Here is a 23,854-nt window from a genome sequence, read left to right as displayed (position 1 = left end):
CATAACAAGAAAAACAGACTTGTGCCTTACTCTTAAAAGAAAAAAAAAGAATAATAAATATAGGTTTTTAAAAATTTATATATAATTTTTAAAACCCCGTTTGTTGCATGTGGTCCCTTTCCCTCCTGTTGCTGAACAGAATAAAAGCCTATTTTGCCAGGGCCCACAGTCCTGGCGGCCCCCGCAGCTGCGGCCCTGTAACTTTAAACCTGGCCTGAGATCATCGTTTTGGCGCCGGCCAAACAGAGCCCGAGGGCGGGCCTAGCGCGCCCGGACGGAGACCACCTTGCGGCCGACCCCGCTCCCCCGCCTCCTCGGGAGAGATAAATGCTGACTCCGCTCGGAAAAGTTCTCAGCTGCAAAGTTTGCTGTCCGGCTGCCTGGGGTCTGGGAAGCTCGGGCACCCTCCCGCGCCGTGGCTCCTGCTTCTACCCCGCCGGCCCCCACCGTCGCGCTCCTCCAGGCTGGGCCTGTGGCCGCGGCGTTTTTTAATCTTCCCCCAGTGCAGAAACTTGCTGTTCGGCCCCCAGGAGAGCAACTCAACGGGAACGATGTGGAAGGTGTCAGCTCTGCTCTTCCTTTTGGGAAGCGCATCGCTCTGGGTCCTGGCAGAAGGAGGTAAGACCCAGCGCAAGTGGCTTCCTGCGGTCGCTGATGGGGACGAGCGAGCAGAGACTTGCTGGAATGCCCGGGCCTGGTATTATTCGAGGTTGTCCAGGGGAGCGCGGGGGAGCTGAGGGTGTGTGCGTGCCAGGCGGCTCAGCGCCGGAGGAGGAGAGGCAGCGGCTTAGCCGGTGCCAGGTCCCAAAGACGCAGCTGCGCGGGTGTGCAGGGAGGAGCCCCAGAATCCACAGGCTGCGAGGTGGGCAGCAGAGGGGGCCTCCCTCCGAGTCGGCAGCGCCAGAGAGATGGGGTGGAAGGTTCACAGTAGGCAGCCCCGCTTGCTTGCAGCAGTGACTGGGGTTTCCTTACCATAGGGCGGTGTGTTGGAGGAATACGCACGCCTCGGGAGAAGCTGGCCCCATAGAATCGGGAGGGACGTTCAGGAGGGCTGGGCCAAGAGGAGGGTTACCCCCTTCTGCGGTGGCCCTGGTCCCCCTTGAGACTACCTAGTCTGGTGCCCTGCCTGTTGGACGCCCTCAGCACCCCATCACTGGACTGGAAGAGGCCTCCTTTGTCCTCTTTAGAGAGGATGGTGTATGTGGAAAGGATCCAAGTGGAGGCTTCCGAGCGGTATGAGTGCATGAAGATTGTTACACGTTATGAACATTGAGGTTTAAGTGGGTTTGAGCCACGTGTTCATCTTGGGCAACAACAACAGTGGCTGAATGCCTGTTGCTAACTCCTTAGGCTTTAAATGTATTGGATCCCACGTTGGGGTGGGGGCGTCCACAGCTTCTATTCTCCGTTGTCCTCTCCTGGAGCCTTACCTCTTCCTGCTGGGTTGATGTGTTGGTGGTCTCCGTTGACATCTGTCAACATTTTATTTCTTTTCTTGGGTTTTTATTTTTATGTTTCCTCAGTAGAACACATGTTCTGAAGGACCCAGCTTACATCCAGCCTTGATTCCCCACTGCCAAAACAATGCCTGGCACATAGTAGTTGCTCACTAAATGTTGGTTGAAGGAATTGTAAGCTAATTTGTGATCTTTGGGGCTGGAGGTTGCTGAGCTGTGCTGTGAAAAGTAAACATTTTCCAAAAATTGAGGATCAACGTAGGCCTAGGCCCAGGGGAATACTTCTTGGAGAGGGAGTGGTTTGCAGGAGGGGTGCTCCTAACCTGGGCTCCCACAGTTGTCCACACAGACAAAAATACCCAATCTCAGGGAAATGATAGAGTGTACTGCTCTGTGCTGGGCTGTCTGCTTCAAAGGTACAGAGCAACTCTTTTTATAGGGGCCATGGGTTATTCGTGGCAGTCCTATCTTTGGAACTTCTCTTTCCACTGGAATATATACAGTTCTGTATTTTCAGTTACATTTCCTTTCTGGCGAGACAATGTGCAAATGACACCGTTTTGTGCTCACCAGGGCAAAGTGAGGGAGTGCCCTCACTTCAGCATCTCAGCCCTGCTAAAGAAAAAGCCGCTGGGTAACATCCTTTGTTTTTGCCCAGGGAAGCTTTAGCTGTGATTCTCTTCAGCCAGCTCCTGAATGTCAAAGGTACTCCTCAAAGATGGCATTAAAACTGAAAAACCATCGTTGGTGCTGGAAACCCCACTACTAAAGAAAGAAGTGGTATGGGGGGCTGGCTGAGTGATGGTGGGTGCTCAGTTGCCTGGCTGCCAGAGGAGCAGAGTCCCAGCAGGGTTTTTGTCTGAGAATAATGAGCAAGGCGACTTGAATATGGATGAATAACATTACTGAGCGAGGCTATGGTTGGCTTTTGTTGGGGAGCTGGGCTGGGGGGTAATTACGGTGATGAATTTTATGATCCTTTTCATAAGAATCCTACACCCTACTGGGTTTCCCTCCTCCAGCGTTATAATCTGGTTCAGTTTTATAATCTGGTCCCATGTGTCATCTCTTTGGGTGTTAGTGGATTCAAAGGAGGTCTGTTGTCCACACATCTGGCGTTTTCTTCCTTTGTCAGGCCCCACCCTCATGCTGAACTTTCATCGGGAAGGCACGTTTTTGGGGCCTCTTCGTTGGACAGTTTATTTTGTGAGATTCCGCAAGCTGCTGCTCGCTGCTAACCCACATGTGCTTTTCCGGGACCAATCCACCCAGGATTAATCATGCGGCCAACAAATTTCCCTGTGATTTCCCCGAAACGCTTGCCAGTTTGGAGGCCCTGAAATCCTCATGAGTTGTTAAGAGTTTTTGTTGCACTGAAGGCACTTAATAAAGATCAGGTCTGTTAGAGGCTTTGTGAGGGAGGCCTCTGCATTGCACTGGTGTATGAGATCCAAAATAGCATTGAATATAGAAAAGCACAATTTAAGAAGTGTGTCCAGGCATGAGAAGACTGAATCTGGACGTGGCCGAAGGAACTAAACCCCTGACTTTCTTTGGCTTCTGTAAAATAAGCAGCACGTGAGTGACTCTACACTGTAGAATTATAAGGACCCCAAGCCTTGGTGTGACAGTGGAGGGTCAGACCAAGAGAAAAGGACAAGACCATCCTTCCATTCCCATCGCCTGCCACGTGCTAGGAATGTTTCTAGCTACCTCTTTGGATCCTTGTAACACCTGTAAATTACACGCTCTTATCTTGGAATATACCAGAATTGGGTTTGAAAAATAGGTCTAACTTTAAACCTCAAGCTCTTTTTACTACACTACTCTGCCATTAGAAAAAAAAAAAGAGAGAGAGAAAAAAAGAAGGGCTGGGCACAGTGGCTCACGCCTGTAATCCTAGCACTTTAGGAGGCCGAGGTGGGCAGATCATGAGGTAAGGAGTTCGAGACCAGCCTGGCCAATATAGTGAAACCCCATCTCTACTAAAAATACAAAAATTAGCTGGGCATGGTGGTGTGCGCCTGTAGTCCCAGCTATAGGCTGAGGCAGAAGAATTGCTTGAACCCGGGAGGTGGAGGTTGCAGTGAGCCGAGATCATGCCACTGCACTCCAGCCTGGCAACAGAGCAAGACTTAGTCTCAAAAAAATAAATAAATACACAAAAAATGAAGAGGTTGAGCTTGAAATTAAAGGTTAACCTCACTTTAAGCCTCTTAAACATAAAAACAAAATTTTCTAAAGATACGAAAATTCTTTTCCATTACATGCTCCCCATAATATCTTTTTAAGAATGAAATTGTCACAATACATTAAAATAGGATTTATTAATTCATTCTGCAAATAGTTATTAAGCGTTTCCTGAGTTCTTGGTGTGTTACTAGATGCAGAATTTGAACTACATGCACTTTTGAGAGAGGCACACCTCACATTCTAAAGTGTGCCATGCAGTCCTCACCAGCAAAGCAATGAACATGCACTTTTAAATTCCATCGGCTTATCTGAATATTTGTCATACTTCTGGCTTTGGAGAGCAGGCATGCCAGGTTATAACTTGTGGAAATACGACGGGGGGGAGGAGGAGGAGGGAGCGAGAACTCAACCACTCAGTATTACCCTGGTGAAATTCATGTGACGAATCTGAATCGGATCCTGTAGGGCCCTTCCAGGAAGCCTTGCCACTGTTGGTGCCCCAAAACCTCTCAGGGAAATACCCGGTGTGCACGTTTTATTGAAGAGAATCAACTGATGGTGGGTGCTGGACACTTCCAAGTGGACAGTTATTGCGATGAGTCTTAGGATTCTCATTTGCTGGGCAAGAGATAAAGCTCCGTGATTAGGCATTTTATACAGGGGCTGTGAGCTAGAGCCCCGGTAGGGAATAACTGAAATTTTGCCAGTTCCATCCAAGGCAGGAAAACAAGGTGACTGTTTCCTTCCCACATGTCTAACCCCAGCGCCCGTCCACCGGCCTGTTGGCAGCCAGCCAGTTGATGGCAAGCGCCCCTGACTGTCAGCCGAAAGAGGTAGGAGGGCTCACCCTCCTTTTCATCTGGCTGAGTGTCTTTGCCTTGAGAATTGCTCAAAGATGGATTTGTCCTTTGAGGTGAATCAAGCTAAGTCCAGGGGGAAGTACGCAGGTATGGCTAACTCGTTCATGTAGCTTTTTGAGGAGCTGGACGCTGACATTGTGAGGCAATGCTAAATTTAATGAACCAGGTCCCCCCCTCCCCGACCAAACACACACACACATCTGGAGAAAGATGTGCTCTTGACCCCTGTCCAGAGGGGCCGGGCCACAAAGCGTCCCAGGCAGTAGAGGGAGACCAACCCTGAGCCACTGGGGTAATAATCGCCATTGTTAACGTTTGCAGCATGTACAAATGCCAGTTACGCAGACGCAGAGTGTAAATGGGAAGCAGGAGCAGGGCATGCGAGAATATTTTTAACATACTGATGAGGACAGGGCACTTCCCACAGTTCATCAGGGTGTCTCCATCCAGGAGAACACAACACAACTCGTATTTAAAAAGCTGCGATACAGCAAATACTGTCCTGCCCAAAAGAGAAGGGAATCCATTTGCCTAGAAGAGGAGAAGAAAGAGAATTTGCTGATGTTTAATAAACTTCCCTGCCCAAAGAATTAACTGATTTAACAAATATTTATTATTATATCTATAATTATATATAAATTCACCTATAAATATATAATATATAAATATACAATTATATAAAAATTCATATACGTAAATGTATATAATTATATATAAATTCCTATGTAAATACATATATAATTATATATAAATTCACATACAAATATATAATTATATATAAATTTGCATATATAAATACATATAATTATATATAAATTCATATATAAATATATAATTATATATAAATTCATATATATGTAAATATATGTGTGTGTATATATATTTTTGAGACAGGGTCTCACTCTGTCACCCAGGCTGGAGTCCAGTAGCACTATCTCGGCTCACTGCAGCATTGACCTCCCAGGCTCAAGCGATCTTCTCTCCTCAGCCTCCTAAGTAGCTGGGACCACAGGTGTGCACCACCACACTGTTTTTGTATTTTTAGTAGAGATGGAGTTTTTGTATTTTTAGTAGAGATGGAGTTTCACCATGTTGCCCAGGCTGGTCTCAAACTCCTGAACCTGTCTTGGCCTCAAAGAGTGCCAAGATTACAGTTGTGAGCCACCGCACCCAGCCAGCAAATATTTATTGAATAGCTACAGTGTAAGTCAGGCAGTGGGGAACAAGGCAAACCGTTACCCTGCTTATAGTTAGTAGGGAAGGTGTCATGTGTGGTGTCTGGGGGTATTCTGATCTCAATCAAGGTGGTTCTATGATGAATCAGAGATCTTTGTTTTGTCACAGTCTGGAAATTTATTCCACCTAACAACTCCATCCTTTGCTTTTGTTGTAAATACAAAAAATAGCATCTCGGAGGTATCTGACTCCTGAGAAGGGCATGCCTTGGACAACAAATATGCATACAAAGCGTTTGAAAACAATTTCCTGTTCTAAATAAACTATTTGGTTTTCTGGCCTCTTGTGAGCTTGGCTAGTGGGAAACAGTTTGTTCTGAGTCAAATCTCCCCATAAGATTAAATGTGAATCTGTAAAGCTGAGGGATCTAGATTCTGAATGGCTGATGTTAATAGCACTAACAATATAATAACAGTTAGCGCTTAGTGTGTGTGAACCCCTTTCTAAGCCCTGTTTCATTCAGTCCTCACAACAGACTACTCGGCTGGAGCTTCTTGTATTTTATAGAGGAATTAAGAGACTCAGTGAGGTTCAGTAGCCCACACACAGACACGGAGCTTGTAAATGGCAGCAGTGAGATGTAAACCCAGGCTGCTCAGTCCTAGAGCCCACACCCCTAACCACTTAGCTACACAATCAGCTATGCTTGGAACAGCTTGAATCCATGCCACTGAGGACACCCAGAAAAGTGAGAGGTTGATTCCTTCAAGTACTTACTACCTTATAGCAGCAAACCACTTGAATTGATTGAATGATTGATTGAGTGATTGAGATGGAGTCTTGTTCTGTCGCCCAGGCTGGAGTTGTGATCCCAGCTCACTGCAACCTCCGCCCCCCAGGTTCCAGCAATTCTCTTGCCTCAGCCTCCCTGGTAGCTGGGATTACAGGCATGTGCCACCACATCTGGCTAATTTTTGTATGTTTAGTAGAGACGGGGTTTCACCATGTTGGCCAGGCTGTCCTTGAACTCCTGACCTCAAGTGATCTACCTGCCTCAGCCTCCCAAAGTGCTAGAATTACAGGCATGAGCTACCGCGCCCGACCACCACTTGTTATTTTTACAAACATGATTTTTTTTTCGGCTTATATTAACTTTGTTTGTTGCATACATAATGCTGATGATGAGTATACTCAATGCTGGGAGTACCGAATCAAGGATGCTGTCCCTCTCCCCTTAAGCATTTACAGAGCACACACATTAAGTTAGAGAGGAAGCATATGCTGTGATTGCAGCTTGCAGAGAGAGGCAAGACAGGTGTGTGTTTTCTACACATGTAGAAAGAACATACAAGGCAACAGATAAAGTCGTGTCCTGCGTGGCACATGCTGTTGTCTGTTGCTAGGGATTTAGAGATAAGAGAGAATCTTGGAGTTGGGAGGAGCTGGAAAAAGCCTTGTGAGGAAGATACAATTTGACTTTGGCTGTGAAAAATGGTGGGGTGGTTAGACCAGGTCACAGGGACAGTTGGTCTAGGCAGAAGAAATGGCTTGAGCAAATGCGTGGAAATTATTAGATCAGTCCAGGCTTTTTGTGGGAAGAGTCGTGGGCATTGAGGGCTGGCAAGAGTGGTGAAGGTTGGGGGTTAGGAGAGTTGAGTTGGGCAACGGCAGGAAATTGGGGAGACAGATGAGTCCATGCTGAGTGGAAGGGCGGATCTTTTTCTGTAGGCAGAAATAGAGAATGGGAGTGGCTCATGAATGCTGGTTGTCAGAAGATAATTAGTGAGGAAGGAGCCATAGGAAACTGAATCTAGTTTGTGAGACCAGTCTAGGGGCAGGTGCGATGGTAGGGGTGGGGGTCAGGAGGTAAAGAGGCAAAATGTGGTGACAACAGAAAGTGGGGATAAGACCATATTTCTTTTCTTATCTTTTTCTTTTTTCCTTTCCTTTCCTGTCCTGTCCTGCCATTTCTTTTTGAGATGGAGGCTCACTCTGTTGCCCAGGCTAGAATGCAATGGCATGATCTTGGCTCACTGCAACCTCTGCCTCCCAGATTCAAGCGATTCTCCTGCCTCAGCCTCCAGAGTAGCTGGGATTACAGGCATCCACCACCACACCTGGCTAATTTTTGTGTTTTTAGTAGAGATGGGGTTTCATCGTAGTGGTCAGGCTGGTCTCGAACTCCTGACCTCGTGATCTGCCCACCTCAGCCTCCCAAAGTGCTGGGATTACAGGCGTGAGCCACCGCTCCCAGTGAGACCAAATTTCTAGGAATAAGAGCCAGCAAGACTTACAGTTCAGCATTTCCTGACTTGTTACTAGTCACCTCTTAGAGCACTCACGACTATATTCACAAGTTTAAATTGGTATTAATTCATATACCATAAAATTAATCCATTTAAAGCAAACAATTCAGTAGTCTTCAGTATAGTCACAGAGTTACGCAACCATCACCACTATCAATTTTAGAACATTTTCTTTTTCTTTTTCTTTCTTTTTTTTTTTTGAGACAGAGTCTTGCTCTGTCGCCCAGGCTGGAGTGCGGTGACCTAATCTTGGCTCACTGCAAGCTCCGCCTCCCGGGTTCACGCCATTCTCCTGCCTCAGCCTCCAGAGTAGCTGGGACTACAGGCGCCCGCCACCACGCCCAGCTAATTTTTCTGTACTTTATAGTAGACACGGGGTTTCATCGTGTTGGCCACGGTGGTCTCTATCTCCTGACCTCGTGATCCGCCTGCCTCGGCCTCCCAAAGTGCTGGGATTACAGGCGTGAGCCACCGCCCCCGACCAATTTTAGAACATTTTCATCACGCCTCTTTCCCAAAAGCGCCAAACCATCAGCAGTCATTCCCATTTCCTTCTCACCCTAGACCCTGACCACCATGGATCTACTTTCTGTCTCTATGGATTTGCTTATTCTAGATATTTCTTATCACAGGAATCATGCAATATGTGACCTTTTGTGCCTGGCTTCGTTTACTTAGCATGATGCTTACAAGGTTCATCCATGTTATATAGCGTGCACCAGAATTTCGTTCTTTTTAAAAACATTTTTTAGAGATAAGGTCTTGCTCTGTCACCCCGGCTGAATAGCAGTGGCACAATCATAGCTCACTACAGCCTCAGATTCCTGGGTTGAAGCCATCCTCCTGCCTCCGTCTCCCAAGTAGCTGGGACTACAGGCTCATGCCACCACACCAAATTTGTTCAACTTTTTGAGGAACTGACATTCTGTTTTCCAAAGTGGCTGTGCTATTTACTGTTCCACCAACAATGCATGGTGTTCTGGTTTCTCCACATCCTCACCAACACTGTTTTCTTTCTGTGTGTGTGTGTTTACGTTGTAGCCATTCTGCTGCATATGAAATGACATCTTGTAGTTTCAGTTTGCATTTTCCTAATGATTAGTGATGCTGAGCATCTTTGTATGCACTTCTTAGCCAATTATATATCTTTGGAGATATGTTTGTTTAAATCCTTTGCTCACTAAAGTTGGGTTGCTTTTATATTGTTGATTGAAAGCCTCCTTTATATATTCTAGATATTAGACCCTTAAATGTATGAATTGCAGACCTTTCTCCCATCCTATGGACTGGGTTGTCTTTTCAGTTTCTTGATAGCGACCATTGAGTAACGTTTAAAATTTTGGTGAAGTTAAATGTGTCTGTTTTTTTGCTTGTCCTGTTGGTGGTGCATCATCTAGGAAGGTATTGCCTAGTCCAAGCTTTACAGGGGTTTACTTTTATAGTTTTAGCTCTGATATTTGGGTCTTTGGTTCATTTAGAGTTCATTTTTGTGTGGGCCATGAAGTAGAGGCCCAACTCCATTCTTTTGCATGTGGGTATCGAGTTGTCAAGGTACCATTTGTTGAAAAGATGATTTCTTTTTTTTTTTTTTTTTTTGAGACAGTTTCGCTCTTGTTGCCTAGGCTGGAATGCAATGGCACGGTCTCGGCTCACGGCAACCTCCGCTTCCTGGGTTCAAGCGATTCTCCTGCCTCAGCCTCCAAGTAGCTGGGATTACAGGCATGTACCACCACGCCTGGCTAATTTTTGTGTTTTTTAGTAGAGTTGGGGTTTCTCCATGTTGGTCAGGCTAGTCTCAAACTCCTGACCTCAGGTGATCTGCCCGCCTCTGCCTCCCAAAGTGCTGGGATTACAGGCGTGAGCCACCGTGCCTGGCCGAAAAGATGATTCTTTCTTCACTGAAGAATCTTGGCACCTCTGTCAAAAATCAATTACCCACAAATGTATAGGTTTAATTCTGGATTAAATTGATCTATATGTCTATGCTTCTACCAGTAGCACCATCTTGATTACTGCAGCTTTATAGTGAGTTTTGAAATGGAAGCATGAGTCTACTTTGTCTTTACCAAGATTGCTTTGGTGGTTCTCCTCTCTGTATTTTAATTATTTGTGTACATATCTTGTCCCTTAGAGAAGAGAGTGCTTAAAAGAGCACATGGTAGGTACGTAGTAAACATTTGGCAGGAAGAAGAGGGAGGAAACAGGATAGACGCATAGGAATGACAGAAAGCAGATAATAGAAGCATACAAAATCAGGAGAGATGAGAGATTAAGAACCAACTTGGTAAGGAAAAGGCATTTATATGCCTGGCTCTAGATATATGGTGAGTTTGAGGTAAATAGTAAGACATCCAAATTGATGTATCTGATGAATACCTGGGAAGATAGTCATCTAAAAGAGTGTCAGAGCTAAGCCCTGGAGATGAAGTTTATTGCCTGAATTTCCCCTACATTAGAACAAAGGGAGAAAAATGGCAAGGGAAGAACAGAAGAGATCCTCTTGGCCAAAAACAACTACTTTCTAAAAATCTACCAAAGCACACTTCAAGGTCCTAAACCAGGCTTGGGATCGAGGCCAAGGGATGCTAGTGGATACGGCCACATTCTGCACATTCCTGCAGGCCTCGTCCTCCTGGGCTCACAGCTGGGCTGTCTGAGCTGCATGGGGTGGATGGTGAGGTCAGATGCAAAGGGGCTTCTTGTGTCACTCTTGCAAAATCAGGGCCTGCTCAGCTGACAGCTCTGAGTGAATCAGCTCAGATTTCCATTCAATTTCCGAGCAGCCGGCAAGTGCTTCCCAAACACACCCCATTGAGAAGCTCTGCTCCAGGACAGCACTTCTAAAGCAGGTTTTTGTCAATCGGTACTACGTGGCCCTCCCTAGAAGGGGAATGTTCATGACACCAGCCTTAGCTGAGTTCCAGAAAAGTTTATTACAGAGCTGTGATTTCAGTCTACGAAACTGTGAACTCATTTCCTCTTGGACTGAGAATGTTCTGCTTTGGTCAAGAGAAAAACATATCCCCAGGTTGAGTAATCTTGGTTGAAGCTGTAATCAGCAGCCTCTGATGTGAACACTGAGCAGTTCTGAGCCATGTTTGTGCTTGATGAGTGTGTTGATTTCACTGCCATGAACTCTGAAAATGATGAATGTCATTCATCCATTCATTCGGGCAGCAGAGACTGTGCTAGTGGCTGGGCCATAAACTTAAGCAGGGTGGGGCCTTGCCCTCAAGGAACTTGTAGATGCTGGTAGGGAGAAGGTAGTAAATGCCAAAATGTTATCGAATTCTATGCTAGTTTAGAGGAAATTACTTCCTCCTGGCAACTTGGAAGAGCTCTGAAGGGAAGGGGGTTTTACCTGGGCAATGAAGGAGAGGTGGGGTTTGGAAGGGCACTGATAGAGCTAAAAGATGAACCTGCAGGTGCCCTTGGCAGCCCCTCCTCAATAATCTACAGAAGCCACCATCTAGGGCAGCTCAGTCTACTCCAGACCTTTCTTTAGGAGTAGAGAGGAATATAACCAGGAGCTTGTCAAGAGTAATTGGTGCCTGTGAAGACACAGTGGTTGGGAGCATAGGTTTGAGAGTCTGAATAGACGTTAATGTCTAATCCATGCATTGGCACTTGCTCATTTCATGGGCAGTTGACTTAACCTCTCAGCCTCATCATTGTCAGCTAAAAAATGAGATGATACTAGTTTGTGAGACTTCTGTAAAGAACAAGAGAGTGGCCAGTCACAGTGGCTCACGCCTGTAATCCCAGCACTTTCGGAGGCCGAGGTGGGTGGATCACGAGGTCAGGAGATCGAGACCACCCTGGCTAACACAGTGAAACCCCCGTCTCTACTAAAAATAATAATAAAAAAATTAGCCGGGTGTGGTGGCGGGCGCCTGTAGTCCCAGCTACTCAGGAGGCTGAGGCGGGAGAATGGCATAAACCCAGGAGGCGGAGCTTGCAGTGAGCCGAGATCACGCTACTGCACTCCAGCCTGGGCGGCAGAGCGAGACTCCGTCTCAAAAAAAAAAAAAAAGTTCAAGAGAGCATGCACCTGACACCACAGTTTGCACAGTCTCCCGTAAATCCAACAAATAGCACTCGTTATTAAAACACTTTGTGGATTGCCTTAGAGGTTAAATGCAAAGATCTGTGAAAGATACACACGAGATTTCAGTTCCTTTCCCTCTTGAAAGGGGAGAGAGGATAGATCTGACTGAGAGATAATGTCATACCTGTATTATGTCGTAAGGATCTTATATCCTGTCCGTTCTTGATAGTGTGGCTGTGAGCAAAACATCAATATTCAATTTGCCTAGTGACTTAATGTGACTCCTTGCTATTGAAAGGAAAATGGAGTCCCTCTCACTGGCCCCTCTTCTTCATTGCCCAGTTCAGCTGCAGAAACCCTGACGACGCTGCCCTCAACTTTGGGAGGTGACCCAGAGGGGACACCCCCCCACCCACCAAGAGCCCAAAGCAAACTCTAGGGCATGGGGTACTGTGCAGACTGCCTCCCAGCTTGAACTCCGGGAACGTGGTTTCACATCTTCATGTACTGGGTTTCTCCTGATTTCTCCAGAGGAACTAGTGACTCGAGTCTGATCTCCTCAGCTTTGACATGTTTCTCTTACATTTTACCGAAGAGTCCCATGCCCCCAGTGCTAATAGCACACAGTCAGGTCTCATCTCATCATTGGCCTCAGCCTGCGGGGACTGACTGACAGGACCTGCCACCGTGAGCGGGCATGGCACTGCTCGTGCGAAATCGAACGGCAGTGCAGCCAAGTTTCCCTTTGCAGGTGCCGTGCTATCTTCAGCGACACTGTCTCTTTCATTATGGGGGAAGGTGTTTAACAACTCGGGGGTGAAGCCTGGTGGACAGTGGCAGGGACATAAATACAGAAGATAATTTTAAAGAAGTGTTCTGGCCAGGTGCAGTGGCTCACACCTGTAATCCCAGGACTTTGGGAGGCTGAGGTGGGCAGATCACCTGAGGTCAGGAGTTCGAGAGCAGCCTGATCATCATGATGAAATCCCGTCTCTACTAAAAATAAAAAAAAAATAGCCAGGTGTGGTGGCGGGTGCCCGTCATCCCAGCTACTTGAGAGGCTGAGGCAGGAGAATCGCTTGAATCCAGGAGGTGGAGGTTGCAGTGAGCCAAGATCGCGCCACTGCATTCCAGCCTGGATGACAGAGCGAGACCCTGTCTCAGAAAAAAATGTTCTACCTGAATGTATAAATGTACTTGTGCTGTCACTCAACAGGCATCTGCTAAATACCTACCATGGTGCCAGTCTAGCAATCTATGGGGCAGTGTGGACTTTAGGTAGCGCTATGCATGCCTGGAGGAAGATTCAGTGAGGGGACATGTCTGTGGGTGCAGAGTGGCAGGCAGGCCAAAGCCTAGATTAATTCACAGTTCTCTAGACTTTCCAGGGCCAAACTTTTGGTCCAGTAAGCAATTTACCAGGCTCCATGGAAGGGGTGAAGGGGGAAGAAAGTTCACTGGCCGCATCAGTGATTATGCGGATCACACCCGGTGGCCGCTGGAAGTTGAGGGCCCACAGCTCTGGGTTAGGGAGTGGCTTTCTTTGTGTAAAGAAGCTTTGGGACTTCAAAAGTTAGTGGTTGCATCAGTAGTCCAGACGAGGTCAGGAGTGTTCAGGGTGGTGTGGCTGTAAGCAAAACATCAATATTCCAAAGGAAGGCTTCAACACTAGGTCAGGAGATGGGCCAGACTATGGGACACAAGGGGCAACTCAAAAAGTGTGGTTGAGGCCAGGCGCGGTGGCTCACACCTGTAATCCCAGCACTTTAGGAGGCCGAGACAGGCAGATCACGAGGTCAGGAGATCGAGAACATCCTGGCTAACATGGTGAAACCCCGTCTCTACTAAAAATCCAAAAAAAATTAGCCGGGCGTGGTGGCGGGCTCCTGTAGTCCCAGCTGCTCGGGAGGCTGAGGCAGGAGAATAGCGTGAACCCGGGAGGCGGAGCTTGCAGTGAGCCGAGATTGCGCCACTGCACTTCAGCCTGGGCGACAGAGCGAGACTCCATCTCATTTAAAAAAAAAAAAAAGGTGTAGTTGAGAGAGGGAACATTCTAATGCCTTTCTCCTGATTGCGGGAACCCACTTCATGATGACTAAGGGAAGCAACAGCAAACAGCGAAGTTTGGGACATTTTTGAACTGAGCTGAAGGACTGTAGAGAGATGTGAGCATCTCAGTGACTGCAGTGGGTGGTTGGCAGAGGCCGCAAAATGTTGGAGGTTGGCACCTTTCTACGGTTTGGGGTGTGTTTATTTTCAGGCTTTTGGGCTTCGTTTTGAGGTGTGATAGAAAAATAATATACAAAAGCCTGCGTCTGGGCAAAGGAACAGAAGTAGGTGTTTTTGTCTTCCAAATAGACATTTTAACATCTCTTCAAAAGCATAACTTTATCTCAAATGTAATTGGGGAGGTGCCAGAATTAATTATTAGTTATCCTAGAGTTTGTTTTATAGGAGAAAATCAGAACTTCCTGGAATATGAATTTAAAAAATTCTGCTTCTCAGCAGCCACAAGTCATTCCAGTACCATTTCATCATCTGTCTACAAAGACATATTTATTTGTGCATTTATTTATTTATTTAAAAATTTTTTTTTGAGATGGAGTCTTGCTCTGTGGCCCAGGCCACAGTGCAGTGGTACGATCTCAGCTCACTGCAACCTCCACCTCCAGGGTTCACGCCATTCTCCTGCCTCAGCTTCCCGAGTAGCTGGGACTACAGACGCCCGCCACCATGCCCAGCTAATTTTTTGTATATTTAGTAGAGATGGGGTTTCACCGTGTTGGCCAGGATGGTCTCGATCTCCTGACTTGGTGATCCGCCCGCCTCAGCCTCCCAAAGTGCTGGGATTACAGGCATGAGCCGCTGCGCCCGGCCCATTTGTGCATTTATACACTAGGGCAGCCCAAGATGCTAGAAAACACTGAGCAACATGAAATAACTCCTTTAATCTGTTGACTAATACCCTAGGTTTCCTTTGAAAATCCCAAGGGTAACTCAGCTTGTATCTGGTTTACTTTAAAAATCAGTGTCACCAGTTCAGGATAAAATGCTGTAGAAACTGCTTCAGCAGTCAGATTAGGGAGCTGCAGGTCCGCAGAAATAGGAGTGGAAGAAACTTCTCCCTCACATCAAGATGGAAACGGCACAGGAGCTCTTTAGCTAAATTTTATGTAGAGGACTTAACAAGATGAAGTCCCCATCTAAAGACTCAGCATCGCAAAGGGATAGGCTTACTTTGTTCAGTAGATCTGTTTCTACCCTAAATGTTGTTTGTCAGTAGAGCTGTGACAGGTGGTAAAATGAATTCCCACTTTGGGAGGCCAAGGCAGAAGGATTGCTTGAGCCCAGCAGTTTGAGACCAGCCTGGACAACATAGTGAGACCCCATGGTCTACAAAAAATAAACCAAATTAGCCAGGCATGGTGGTACACACCTATAGTCTCAGCTACTTGGGAGGCTAAGGTGGGAGGATCACTTGAGCCTGGAAAATCGAGGCTGCAGTGATCCAAGATTGTGCCACTGCACTGTAGCCTGGGTGACAAAGGAAGATCCTGCCTCAAAAAAAGGATTCTACTGGATTCGCATTTGTTTATTTCTTTTCTTTTCTTTTTTTTTTTTTTGTTTTGTTTGGTTTTTGAGACAGAGTCTTACTTTGTTACCCGGGCTGGAGTGTGTGGCAGGCACTATCTCCGCTCACTGCAATCTCTGCCTCCCAGGTTCAGGTGATTCTCGTGTCTCAGCCTCCCAAGTAGCTGGGATTACAGGCACAAACCACCACGCCCAGCTAATTTTTTGTATTTTTAGTAGAGAAAGGGTTTCGCCATGTTGGCCAGACTGGTCTCGAACCCCTGACCTCAGGTGATCTGCCCTCCTCGGCCTCCCTAAAAACTGGGATTACAGGTATGAGCCACTGCGCCTGTCCCGCATTTATTTCTGATTGTCAGTGGGTAATGACTTCAAATACTTCCCAGCCATCACCTGCCCAGTTCTTTCCCTCCTCACTGCCACTGTCCTGGTGTAAGCACCAACCCCTCTCCCCTGTCTTGACAACAGAAAGAATCTAAGCTTCTGTCTCCTTCAGCCTGATCCTGGCACCTTCCCTGATACACACAGTCCACTCACTCACTTGAGTTAGAGTGGCCTCTGGGACTCAACTGAGGTCACCCCCTCCTCAACATCTCCTGGCTTCTCTTCACACTCCAAACGCAACTGAAACCCCGTCCTTACACAATTCTACAGAACCACCACTCCACACCTCTCAGCCCCATCTCTGTCCTCCTCAGCCCCTCCACCTGGCCACACTGACCACCCACCCTCCCGTGCAGCGCCCCATGCTCATTCTGGGCTTCGGGGTTAGTTAGCACCGGCTGTTCCCCTGTCTGGAACTCACCCATTCACTCAACAGCTGCTTACTGAGTGCCTGGTATGTGCCAGGGATTTCAAGCATTGTGGACAATGAGATGAAGCAGCCTTTATCGAACTTATATTCCATTAGGACAGACAAGTAGCGAGTAGGTAGCAGGGTGTGGATAAGCACTTAGGTATGTGTGCTGTGGAAGAGGGAAGGGGTACTCGCTTAAATGGACAGTCCAAGAAAGTGCCCTCCCCTCCTTTTTTTTTTTTTGAGATGGAGTCTGGGTCTGTCACTAGCTTGGAGTGCAGTACCACAATCTCGGCTCACTGCAACCTCCGCCTCCAGGGTTCAGGCGATTCTTGTGCCTTAGCCTCCAGGGATTCCCCTGCCTCAGCCTCCTGAGTAGCTGGGACTACGGGTGCACGGGACTACGGGTGCGCACCACCACGCCTGGCTAATTTTTTGTATTTTAGTAGAGACGAAGTTTCACCATGTTAGCCAGAATGGTCTCGATCTCCTGACCTCGTGATCGCCGGTCTCAGCCTCCCAAAGTGCTAGTGGAATTAACAGGCATAAGCTGCCGTGCCTGGCCAGACAGTGCCCTTTGAACAGACATCTGAAGGCATGAGGGAAGCTATCTTACGTGTTCAAGAAGCTATCTTTTTTTTTTTTTTTTCTTTTTTTTCAGACGGAGTCTTGCTCTGTCACCCAGGCTGAAGTGCAGTGGCGCAGTCTCAGCTCACTGCAACCTCCACCTCTTGGGTTCAAGCGATTCTTGTGCCTCAGCCTCCTGAGTAGCTGGGATTACAGGCATGTACCACCACACCTGGGTAATTTTTGTATTTTTAGTAGAGATGGGGTTTCACCATGTTGGCCAGGCTGGGTTCGAACTCCTGACCTCAAGTGATCTGTCCACCTCAGCCTCCCAAAGTGCTGGGATTAATAGCTTATTTGATGTGTTGCTTATTTGTTTATGGTAACCCCACCCCACTCCAGGAGTACTCAAGTCCTTGAGAGTGGAGACCTTAGCTGTTCACTTCTGTCTCTAGTGCTGAGAACGTGGCCCAGTGCATAGCAGGTGCTTGGTAAATATTTGTGGAAGGAATACAAGGGCTGGGAGCTGAGGCTGTAGAGGTGAACTCACGAAGGCTTCATTCTTGGTTTTTGCTGCTGCCTTGACTTGCACAGTTCAGAGGAGAGAGGGCTGCTGCTGCTCAAAGAAACACCTCCTTTTAGAGCAAGTCACACCTTCCTTCTAACCTGCTGTTGCTGAAAGTTTAGATTCATCCAGATTTCTCCTACGAAGGGGACACACTGGAGGAAGTCAAGACTGTGGTCATTAAATAAGACGACTGGAAGATTCTAACAAGATGGGATTTCATAAGAGGCAGTGAGGTGCCAGGGGAAGCGATGGTTCCTGACTACCAGGAACTTGATTTCTGGGAAGATGAGGATGGCCCGTGGGCAGAAGGGGAAGGATCTCAAAACCCAGGGAGGGAGGGAGCAGGCATTTTAGCCCAAAGCTGCCAGAGGAGCACATCACGAAAATGCACAGCTGCTTATTAGTTGTATGTGTGAGTCCAGGGATTCGGTCAGAACATTGGGCTTTGTGTCGGCTAATGAATCCCGTGAATTTGGCACATCACTTAACTTTTTGTTTTTGAGGTAGAGTTTCTCTCTTGTCACCCGGGCTGGAGTACAATGGCACGATCTCAGCTCACTACAGCCTCTGCCTCAGTTCAAGCGATTCTCCTGCCTTAGCCTCCCAAGTAGCTGGGACTACAGGCCTGTGCCACCACGCCCAGCTAATTTTTGCAATTTTAGTAGAATACCGTATTTCACCATGTTGGCCAGGCTGGTCTCCAACTCCTAACTTTAGGTCGTCCACCTGCCTTGGCCTCCCAAAGTGCTGGGATTATAGGCATAAGCCACCGCATTTGGCCACATCACTTAACTTCCAACCTTGTTAAAGAAATAATAATTCTGACACTTGTTAAAACTGTAAGGAAGACTTTAGTCAAGACCACTGTAATAAGGGGCATTGCAGTTGGGAAGAGAGCTCAGGTTCACTTCTGGGTAAAAGGAAAAGTGGGGGGTTTGTAGCCCATAAGCAGAATGAGGGGGTCAGTGGGTGGAAATTTCCTAAGAGATGTCCGGGTTGGGGGGATTCTTGCTAAACTGGCCTAACAAGATTCTTTCTGAAGGCAGGCTAAGGGCCTAGCCACCACAGCGCTGCTGTGAAATCAAGTCAGTTGGGAGACACCATGTAAACCCTACAAATTGTGAGTAGTAAATGTGAGTGAGAGGGTGTTAGGGCAATGAGGTATCTTCCACGTTAAGTGGAATTTCCAATACTACATCAGTGCCAGATCTTGAACAACCCCAAATGCACCTGTTAGAATACTTACTTTTCCTCCTTGCCCTAGACACTGAGTTTTATTCTAGCTTCTCCTTGGTCACTGATTTAACTCAGCAGCTGTCAGCTGATGTGAGGAGGAATTGGGAGCTTATAGTGAAGAGAGCACGGATTTAGAAAGAGGTTCTGGAGAGTCTGCAGACAGAGGGCCATGTGGAGAGGGGACAGTTGGCAGTGTCCAGGCCACTTAACCACTTAAGCTGGGCCTTGTGCTGAGAAGTTTCTCCTGTAACTATGACATACTATTTGTTTGTTTCTTTGTTTTGAGACCATGTCTCACTCTGTCGCCCAGGCTGGAGTGCAGTGGCACCGTCTTAGCTCATTGCAACCTCCGCCTCGTGGGTTCAAAGGATTCTCCTGCCTCAGCCTCCTGAGTAACTGGGACTACAGGCATGTGCTACCATGCCTGGCTAATTTTTGTATTTTTAATAGGGACAGCATTTTGCCATGTTCTTCAGGATGGTCTCAAACTCCTGACCTCAAGTGATCTGCCCGCCTTGGCCTATGAAAGTGCTGGGATTACAGGCCTCAGCCACTGCACCCAGCCATGACATAGTATTAGAAAGAGAAGATTTGTCTCAATGACAGCTGGTTTTGAAGCAATGGGGAAAAGAGGATTTATTGGGGTGACTGGCCAATCTTTTAGGGGGAAATTATATTTCTCTTTTATTATAATACTTCAAAATAAATGTAAGACAAATAGAAATATTAAACATAAGAACAATACCATAAGGAAAATATAGGTGAATATTTATGTGATCTTGAGGAAGGGTTTGTGAGTGTGACGTCAAAGAGAAAACAAGTTTAAGAAGTTTGACTATTGATACAGCTTGGTCATTTGCAAAAGAAAGATGTAGATGCCAACTAGGAAAAAAAAATGCCAGCAGCATTTAGGCCAAAGAGTAAATTCTTAAGGTACAAAGAGTGCTTACAAGAGGAAATGTCGTGCAGAGAAAAAACTGTCACAAAAGAAGACAAATGGATGAAACGACTCGCTCCACAAATCAAAGACGCATAACTAAAAACAGAAGACTGAAAACACTTATTTAAAAGATTTTTATTAAGAATTTGGACTATTACAATACAATTACAATAACAGCCTGATTGAATGTTCCATCTAAACTCTAAAGTACTTTTTTTTTTGGTCTCCCAGGCTGGAGTGCAATGGCTCGATCTCAGCTCACTGCAACCTCTGCCTCCTGGTTTCAAGGGATTCTCCCGCCTCAGCCTTCCGTGTAGCTGGGATTACAGGTGTGCACCACCATGTCCGGCTAATTTTTATATTTTTAGTAGAGACGGAGTTTCACCATGTTGGCCAGGCTGGTCTTGAACTCCTGACTCAGGTGATCCACCCGCCTCAGCCTCCCAAAGTGCTGGGATTACAGGCGTGAGCCACTGCGCCCAGCCAACTCTAAAGTATTTTTAAAGAAATGGCAGGCCAGGCACAGTGGCTCATGCCTGTGATCCCAGCACTTTGTGAGGCTGAGGTGGGAGGTCTGCTTGAACCAGGAGTTCAGGAGCAGCCTGGGCAATGTACTGAGACTTCTTTACAAATATATATATATATAAAATGAGACCTCATCTCTATAAATACAAAGGAAAGAAAGAGAGAAGAGAAGGAAGGAAGGAAAGGAAGGGAAGGGAATGGGGAAAGGAGAAGGAAGGAAGGAAGGAGAAAGGAAGAAAGAAAGAGAAAGAGGAAAGAAAAGAAAAGAAAAGAAATTCTGTTTGAAAAAGAAATGCCCACTTTGGGAGGCCGAGGCAGGCGGATCACCTGAGGTCAGGAGTTCGAGACTAGCCTGGCCAACATGGTGAAATGCCATCCTGTAATATGTACGATGTAAAGAGTTATTAGACATGAATGCAAAGATAAAATGTATTCATAGTCAGTGATTTCATATAGATACGCATTGCTTATCTTAAGTTTATTTGTTCTCAAAATTAAGAACCCCAAGAGACAGATGATTTATCAGATTATCTTCTCCTGGGAAATGGAAACTTCAGCCTAGCCTTTTTTTTTTTTGAGACGGATTCTCACTTTGCCACCCAGGCTGGAGTGCAGTGGCATGATCTCGGCTCACTGGAACCTCTGCACCACCCCCCCCCCCAAGTTCAAGTGATTCTCCTGCCTTAGCCTCCTGAGTAGTTGGGGTTACAGGCGCCTGCCACTGCACCCGGCTGCTTTTTGTATTTTTAATAGAGATGGGTTTCAGCATCTTGGCCACGCTGGTCTTGAACTCCTGACCTCATGATCCACCTATCTCCACCTCCCAAAGTGTTGGGATTATAGGCGTGAGCCACCGCACCCAGCCCAGCCTAGCTTTTTAAAAGAATCACAACAACAACGAATTTCAAAGTAAGTGGATCGGTTGCTGCGGCATTTGGAAACTTCCACTGAGCCGTGTTCGGCTGAGGCTGGGTGTGGCAGGAAAGGGTGTTTATGTGAGCATGCGGGTACACCACTCCAGAACTGAACTTGCAAGCCAGGCTGTGGGTACAGGTTTATGATGGCAAATTCGTCACTCTACGCTTGTAGAAACAATTGTGTGTGCGCACATATGTGCATCCTTGTATGTGCGTGTGTGCGTCTGTATGCCTGTGCACACATGTGTCTTGGGGAAAAGAGGATTGGAAAGTGAAGGCATCAGCACGTGAATTTCAGGAGGAAGGGGAAGAGAACATCAGATGCTGGCTGGAGACTCGGCAGCTGGCCTAGTAGGAACTCTTCATCCAGGGAAGCCTTCAGCCAAGATAATAAGAGGGACAATTGGGGATCTCTTGTTAAAGTTGAACTTTCCCATGGAGCAAAAAGAATGCCAGGGCGGTGAGACCAAAGACATGCATCTTAATCCTGACTGTCATTCATAAAACACCTTTTGTCCATTCAGAGCGATTTTAGTACTCTGCTCTGCGGGCCAAGAGTAGAAAAGAACAAGAAGGAATTTTTATCAAGTTACGCTTTCAATGAACTGAGCTTTCTATGAAAGAATTCAAACTAACTTCATTGAGCACTTGATTTTTTTAAAGCAAGGATTGTTTTAAGTTAGATACACCAAATAAGTAAGTGATTGTACTGAACAGCTCTAGAAACCATGTTTAAAATTGATGATTTGTTAACTAAATTCAAACCAGGGGAGGAAGAAAATAAAATGGGAAGCTCAATACATTTTGTAACAAGGACTATTGTCTGGCAAAGAGATATTTGCCATTGAGCTCAATATAAATACACTAAATGTTTGCCTGCACTACAAGTCATGCATTTTTGTAGGAACCAATCACCAAGCCTTACCTCTACCCCTACTCCTGCAAAAGGCCACAAAGAGAGGCAAACCATTTGCATGCACGGAAATACTCAGTTATTGCTAACTGGTAAACCCCCTGCCGTACACCCCCAGATTTAAAAAAAAATGTTTAAAATCTTTAGATAGCTCATCCAAAGCTATCTCTACTGAATTAGGACTCTAGAATCAAAGAGCAGGCTCATAGAACAAGTGAACTTCAGAGGCTTCCTCCCTCTAGGCATCAAAGAAGCTATAATCAAATATTTATTAGCTGTGCCTCTGGCTGGGCTGTCTAAGCAGTGGGGAGAATAAGGTATCTTAAGGCAAGCAATGGATTGCTAATGTAAGTGCTGCCTAGAGACAAACATCTGCTCTTTAATTACATAAAGGAGTCTCCAAGCACCTCCCTCCCCTCGCTCCCGGGATGTGTATGCTTGTTTCTTTTGCAACAGTGTTTTAGTCATGGAATTTCCAGAACCACTGGAGTCTAGGGAAGAAGCCCATGGCCAATGAGTCACGTTTTTAATGCATGAAGAGGGTTGTTTGGTGATTTTTAGAGATGATGGTTGAGCATAGTCATGAGTGGTTTGGATCACTGCAACAGAAGTTGAAGAAGAGGATACTGTTGTTATCTGCTCTGTCTCTCATTGTAGAATTCAACCTGGTAGTCCACTCCAATCCCCTGCTCCACCAGAAACCTTTTTTTTTCCCCTTTGAGACAGAGTCCCGCTCTGTGGCCAGTCTGGAGTGCAGTGGTGTGATCTGGGCTCACTGCAACCCCTGCCTCCCAGGTTCAAGTGATTCTCCTGCCTCAGCCTCCCGAGTAGCTGTGACTATAGGTGTGCACCCCCATGCCCAGCTAATTTTTGTACTTTTAGTAGAGACGGGGTTTCACCATGTTAGCCGGGATGGTCTCCATCTCTTGACCTTGTGATCCGCCCCCCTTGGCCTCCCAGAGTGCTGGGATTACAGGCGTGAGCCACCACACCTGGCCCAGAAACCTTTTTCATTGGCATGACACTTCATTTGTCCAAATGTTAATGCAGAAAAGCCAGGGCCAGGGGCAGTTCATTAGTTTGGCTGTGTGTGTGTTTTTTGTTTTTTGTTTTTTTTTTTTTTTTTTTGAGATTGAGTTCAGGCTGGAGTGCAGTGATGCAATCTCAGCTCACTGAAACCTCTGCTTCCTGGGTTCAAGCAATTTTCCTGCCTTAGCCTCCTGAGTAGCTAGGATTACAGGTGCTCACCCACCACACCGGGCTGATTTTTATATTTTTAGTAGAGATGGGGTTTCACCGTGTTGGCCAGGCTGGTCTCAAATTCCTGACCTCAAATGATCCACCCACCTTGGCCTCTCAAAGTGTTGTGATTATAGGCATGAGCCACTGCACCCAGCTAGTTTGGCTTTTGGTGTTACTAAGTGTTCTATTGGCATCTTGGCGTCCCTAAGCAGATTACTGACCCTCCCTTATAGACGGTAATCTCAACTGTAAAGTAAGAGGTAAAACTCCATGTAATCTATGAGGTCTGTGGTCAGAGCCTATGGTTCTAATTGTCGAAGTGAACAGCAGTCTCACAATTAAATGGAGAGAGTTTGATTTTAAAAAGATGGTGCCGGGTGCAGTGGCTCACGCCTGTAATCCCAGCACTTTGGGAGGCCGAGGCGGGCGGATCACAAGGTCAGGAGATCGAGACCACGGTGAAACCCCGTCTCTACTAAAAATACAAAAAAATTAGCCGGGCACGGTGGCAGGCGCCTGTAG

At 46.6% G+C, this 23,854-nt stretch overlaps 1 protein-coding gene across 1 annotated transcript in view; it reads left to right on the top strand.

The window, feature by feature from the left end:
• The first annotated feature begins 327 nt into the window (after positions 1-327).
• The window catches only part of PDPN (podoplanin), a 35,938-nt gene continuing 12,411 nt past the window's right edge, over positions 328-23,854 (top strand). Inside the window, 3 exon segments of the mRNA XM_023195279.2 lie at positions 328-345; positions 347-438; positions 440-618. Coding sequence (XP_023051047.2) covers positions 328-345; positions 347-438; positions 440-618 — 289 coding nt within the window.

Source organism: Piliocolobus tephrosceles, chromosome 1 (assembly GCF_002776525.5).
Source record: "Piliocolobus tephrosceles isolate RC106 chromosome 1, ASM277652v3, whole genome shotgun sequence".
In the NCBI taxonomy this organism is placed as follows: Eukaryota; Metazoa; Chordata; class Mammalia; order Primates; family Cercopithecidae; genus Piliocolobus; species Piliocolobus tephrosceles.
Note: the sequence above shows the minus strand (reverse complement) of the source record. Positions and strands in the feature narration are given on the sequence as shown.